The sequence below is a fragment of the Staurois parvus genome, unplaced genomic scaffold, assembly GCF_062004578.1.
Source record: "Staurois parvus isolate SC_StPar_1 unplaced genomic scaffold, SC_StPar_1.0 ptg000536l, whole genome shotgun sequence".
NCBI classification, from domain to species: Eukaryota; Metazoa; Chordata; class Amphibia; order Anura; family Ranidae; genus Staurois; species Staurois parvus.
In genome coordinates, this window is record NW_028318332.1 from 820,751 (window position 1) to 826,750 (window position 6,000).

Genomic DNA, 6,000 nt, shown 5'->3' on the forward strand with positions numbered 1-6,000 from the left:
TTATATTTTGCCTAGGGGTAGAAGAACAGGGTTTAAAGGAGAAGTTAGGGGTGCATAAAAAAAACAAACACACACTCACCTATGTGACTACAGCATTGTTCTGATGCTACAGCTGTCCCCTGCCGGCTCTGAGCCCAAGAACTGAGAAATCACATGACCACTGATCGCTCAGTTCTCTGTCTGCTCTGAGCAGAGAGGAGTGACTGCCAGTCACTGTTCTCTGCTCTGCCCCTTTAGCGCTCACTAAGGCAGTGGGCAAGAGAAGGGGTGCAAGCAGTTTGCTCAGGTTGAGCTAGCTGCTGATCAGGCATCTGGGTGGATCTTGACAATATGGCCTGGAGCGGCTATGTGACATCAACAGACAGCAGACTTTAACTCCCAGTCGGCTGATTGTGGGTTTCAGCAAAGCACCAATATGTGCACTTCTGTGACCCACAACAGAAGTAGGACCAGAAAAGCATTTCCTATAATCTAATACTTACCTTATTCCTCACACCTGCAGGGTCCCTCCTGCTGTATGACTTACCTTACCCCCCCCCCCCCACACACACACACACACACACTGGCCAATGCAGGTGCTGTTTTCTTCTCCCCCCAGTATTCCGCACTTTGGTGTGTTCTTTAGTGCCATCATGTATAATGCAGGGCTAATAATTCTGCACTGTATGTGGAGAAGGCAGGAGTGCGACTCTGCCAGGAGCACCTTAGAATAGAGATTCTGTGGGACTGGTTGCACCACTGGAGGGAGCTTACTGGAGTGAGGAATAAGGTAAGTATAACACCTTGTTCTTCTACCTCTAGGCAAAAATGTCACAGAGCTGGTCCAGGCTCAGCAGGGATCCAGATGTTAAGGTTAGGATTCTCCCAGATTCCTGACTGGCAGCTGGCTCTGTCTCTCAGTGTTCCACAGTGCCTGAGCCAGCCTCTCCTGCCCCCTCCACAGCCCGGCACTCCAGTGAGCACTGGAGGTGCAGAGCAGAGAGCCAGAGACTATGGGCTCATGTGCACTGCAGCTGATAAACTCACATTCAGGAGCTTTGCTGCATTTTTTTCAGCAGCCCCTGAACTCTCCCTAATGTTTTCCTATGTGTCCATGTATACATCGTCGCTTACCGTCATTTACAGGCAGTTGAGTTTACAGTCGTTTTTTTTACCGCACCAAACTTGCCTTCAGGAGCAGATTGTATCAGCATTTCAAACACCAAACGCGTGTAAACATGGCTAACTGCGTTTATAAGTGTTTAGAAGCATTTTTTAACTGGTCCATATCCAGGGCACAATTCACTAAGCGGTATCCTACCGCATCCGAGTATGCAGTAGGACACCGAATATCATTTTTAAAAAAAATTTGAATCCACTAAAAAAAGGCTACTAAAATACCACGAGTTATTTTATCAAGTCATGCGGAATTTTAGTAGTGAAAAGTATGCATCATGTTTCAGCTGTCAGCGGGGTTCCCACTGACAGCTGAATGTAAAAGAAAGAATTGCCGGCAATTAAAAAATAATTTTAAAAAACAGCATGGGGTCCTCCCACCATCCATACCAAGCCCTTCAGGTCTGGTATGGATTTTGAGGGGAAGCCCCACACCAAAAAAAACAAAATGGCATGGGGTTCCCCCCCAGAATCCATACCAGACCCTTATCAGAGCATGCAGCCCGGCAGGTCAGGAAAGGGGGGGGGCGAGCAAGCGCGAGTGCCCCCCCTGAACCATACCAGGCCACATGCCCTCAACATGGGGGGGTGCTTTGGGGTAGGGGGAGCTCCCCCCCAAAGCACCTTGTCCCCATGTTTATGGTGACAAGGGCCTCTTCCCCACAACCCTGGGCTGTGGTTGTGGGGGTCTGCAGGTGGGGGGCATATCGGAATCTGGAAGCCCCCTTTAGCAAGGGGGCCCCCAGATTCTGCCCCCCCCCCCATGTAAATGAGTATGGGGTACATCGTACCGCTACCCATTCACAAAAAAAAGCTGTAGTGTAAAAAAGACAGGAGTCATTCTTTGACAAGTCCTTTAATGAAAGAATGTTCCCCAAAGTAGATCCAATGTCAATCATGATGCCACAATGTCCGCCATCACCGCCGCCGCTCCAAAGAAAAAAAAAAAGGTTTCACTACCGATGTTGGCCCCCGGCCTTCTGCTCAGAAGCAGGGGGAGCTCCCCCTACCCCAGAGCACCCCCCCATGTTGAGGGCATGTGGCCTGGTAGGGCTCGCTCACCCCCCAACCTTTCCTGACCTGCAGGGCTGCATGCTCAGATAAGGGTCTGGTATGGATTTTGAGGAGAATCCCACGCCATTTTTTTTTTTTTTTAATTTTGGCATGGGGCTTCCGTTCAAAATCCATACCAGACCCGAAGGACTTGGTATGGATGGGAGGGGTGACCCCACGTCGTTCTTTTTATTATTTTTTAATTGCCGGCAATTCTTTTACATTCAGCTGTCAGTGGGGAATCCCGCTGACAGTTGAAACATCAACGCATGCTTTTCACTACTAAAATACCGCATGACTTGTTAAAATAACTCATGTGGTATTTTAGTAGCCTTTTTTAGTGAATTTACTATTTTTTTGTGCATTCTGGGCATTTAGGAGGGTCTCTTGAGGTTATCTTTTAAAAACGCTTCTAAACGCAAAAGTGGCTAAACACGTTATGCAAATGCGGCTAAACTGACATTTTTATCCTACGTTTTCCAGCAGTCAGTTTCCATCGTTCAGAAGTTTTCCAAATGCCCCATGTACATGAACTCTATCACTGCTAAGTAATCAGCAGTCAAGTGATTGCTCAGTTCTCGGTCTTAACGCCAGCGGGGGACAGCTGCAGCATCAGACCGATGCTGCAGCCACATAGGCGAGTATGTGTAGGTTACTGAGCGCACTCTAAAAAGCGGCTATTGCACTAAAAAGGAACCACAAAACCTCTCTAGATAAATCGATAAAGTGAGGAGTGCAGCGCTACAAAAGTAATAAACAGGCTAAACCTGTCTTTCAGCAGATTAAATAAATGAATAACAGTGAATGTCCAGTACAGCAATATCAGGTGACGTGAATAGTTCAAAGATTAAAGGTAACTTCAATCAGTGCCGATATGATCCAGTGTCCTGATGTGGAGGAATAGATAGATTGCCTACTCACCAGAAGCGCAATCTTAATGCGCATATCAAGATCACATGTAGCCGGGGACCTGCGTGGGTACTGCATGGTAATGCAATCCTCTGCTGGTCACTCAATGGCGTAAAGTTACCAGTCTGGTCATAACGTACTACTCCTCAAGTCTGCACAGATGCCTGAAATGCTGGGGCTGAGGTATGGAGGCTCAGTGCCAGGTATAGAGAGTGAAGGTGCTCATAGTGTAGTAATGTTAATAAAGGTTTATTAAATCAAATAAAGCAGAATATACACACATGATATGGACTGTGAGTATTGGTAGAAAGATGCTTGCAGATAATGATAAAAAGCACCTAAAAACACTGACCAGTGGAAATCAAAAGATGGCCACCGGACCTCCTGATCTGACGTCAAAGCGTGCGAGGGCTCCTCCTAGACGCGTTTCGTGTAAACACATGTCTACTGCAGGGGTGATGCTGTAGGCGAGTATGTATGTTTTATTTTTTTATATCCTGTACTTCTCCTTTAAGAACATCAGTACCTCTGACATAAAAAACATATATTACCTCCATATCTGATCAAAGGGGGTTTTTATGGTTACCATCCTCTGATGCATGCTATCTGTTCCTGACATGAAAGACAGAACTTCTTCAAGCTAACCCCATATACACATGTACAGGTTGATTTAAGTTTTAATCCCTGTAAAGCATAAAGGGACATCTACGGGTACAACTATAAAGTCAGTGGAAAAGGAAGAGTAGTCCAGTAATTTATGATAAAACAGCAGCTAGACACTACTGTATATCCCAAGTCCCTAATGCAGGCTAGAGAATGAAAGCTGATAAGCAGCTGCTTTACATGGGCACCAGCCCTACTTCTCCTTTATTCAAGTTGTTTTCTAATCACAAATAAGCCCTATTGTGTAATTGTGTGAAAACTGAAAAAAATATATAGAAATGTACTCAATGTTATCACTAAAATAAAAAGCAAAACAAAAAACAAAAACCTGCTAAGCATACAGTGCTTTAACTGTCAGAACTGTCAGCTGCTGAGCACTCCCCCTTAATAAGCTCCAGGTCATACTATACCTTTCACACACAGCAGTACCATCTCCCAGGATCCCCAGTTGGTCAGTGAGCAGTCAGTGAGCAGTTAGTGAGCATTCAGTATTCCAGCACTGTCACCTGATCAGTGTGATTCTGTCCCGCTCATTATTTACAATGACTTCTTTCCTCGCTTGCTTAGCTGCGAATGAAAACTGCACAGCCACCAGCTCTCCTGTGTCCCTCCCACTCTGGCATTAGTGCTGAACACTCCAACGTGCCATAAGTTGTCCTAACAGGAATACACACATGAAAATGCAGTCATTCACATTTCGCAAGGTAGTAGAAAAGCTCTGTAGAAACCAGCGGATATGCATTATCAATGTGCATGCCCTTAAGACACTAAAAAATACATAGAATTAATGTATACATATTTAATGTACATAGTCCGCAAATGGGAATTTAGGGGAAACTCCAGTTCTAGAGTTTCAGAAGAAACAGATGTTTGTCCTGCCAGTGGCGTCACTAGGGTTGGTGTCACCTGGCGCGGTAAAACATGATGTCACCCCCTCCCCCCCATTAATTTTTTTCCCGTAAGCCACTGGGCACTGAGCGGGCTACCGCATCAACGCGGCACTCCCCCCTAGCCTGCCATGATGCTCTGTCCTGCCGCTGTGGAGTGACAGCAGGACAGGGCAGTAGACACTGGGCATTTTATTTTTTATTATTGTTATTTGTTTTATCATGTGTATTGATTTGTGTTTTTACTGCAATTAAAGATTTATACAATTTTCTTATTACAAGCTGCAGTTTGACCTCTTTTGGACCCGCTTGACTTAGGCATCTTGTGCCTCTGTCATTGTTTTCCCTTTTTCCCTCAGACACTGGGCAGGCTAGCGCATTGGGCTCTCTCCTGTCTAGCCTGCCAGGCTGCCACAGTGCCCTGCAGGACTGACAGCGCGTGGTCACAGTGCAAACCCCAAACGATGTAAATGATGTGGTCGGGGCCGGCTCGCCGATCCGTGCGCTGTCAGGAATGAGGATGACAGTGACACCATCACAGTCAGATATCACTTCCTACTTGATAGTGTCACCAGGGACATCTTAATAGAATCATGGGCCCCTAGGCAAAGTCATGCACTGGTGCCCCTACGAGCCTGCTCCAATTTACGCACCTACTCTCAAGAAGTCCTCATGCACACTGGACATTTTTGCAGCTGCTGTTTTTGGCATTTTTTTCTACAGCCAGTAAACTCCCCAGCATGTTATCCTATGTGTTCATGCACACATAGATTTTAATCAGTGTTTTTTTGGACAGGGACATTTTTTGGCTGGAAAAAAGGAGAGTTTTTTTAGCTGTAAAAAGGCTCTGACACTGGTAAATGCAGAAACACATGGTAAAACATGGCAAACCAGCATTTTTGGACTTTTTTTGTTAGCAAAAATTATTTATTTATTTTTTTAAAACTGCTAAAAAACGCAAATGCGGAAAAACACGGCTAAACACTAATGCAAAAATGCTAACAAATGCTGAAAAACGTTTTAATGCGACTTTATACAGGTAACGCTGCCAGCATTTTTAAAAAGCCCAGTGTGCATGTGGACTTAAAGTATAAATAGTTAATAGAATTAAACATGTATTTTTTAGTACTTCCAAGAAGATTAATTTCAAATCAAGAAAACATGCCCTAAATTAAGGATTAATCAAAACAAATATCCAGGAAATGACCCCCTCTCCCTGTGGGACTTTCTCCTACACCCATAGGGCAAACACAGTAGGATTTGTTGTCCCATGACCCTATCCCTATCCCTCAGGGAATATTATTCAGAATTTTTGATCCACCCTTGGGAATCC

At 45.1% G+C, this 6,000-nt stretch overlaps 1 protein-coding gene across 1 annotated transcript in view; it reads right to left on the bottom strand.

The window, feature by feature from the left end:
- The window catches only part of LOC149451494 (protein unc-13 homolog B-like), a 189,968-nt gene extending 185,756 nt beyond the window's left edge, over positions 1-4,212 (bottom strand). The window contains exon 1 of the mRNA XM_089690608.1: positions 4,191-4,212. Coding sequence (XP_089546734.1) covers positions 4,191-4,212 — 22 coding nt within the window. The remainder of the gene's footprint in view (positions 1-4,190) is intronic.
- Between the last annotated feature and the right edge of the window lie 1,788 nt (positions 4,213-6,000).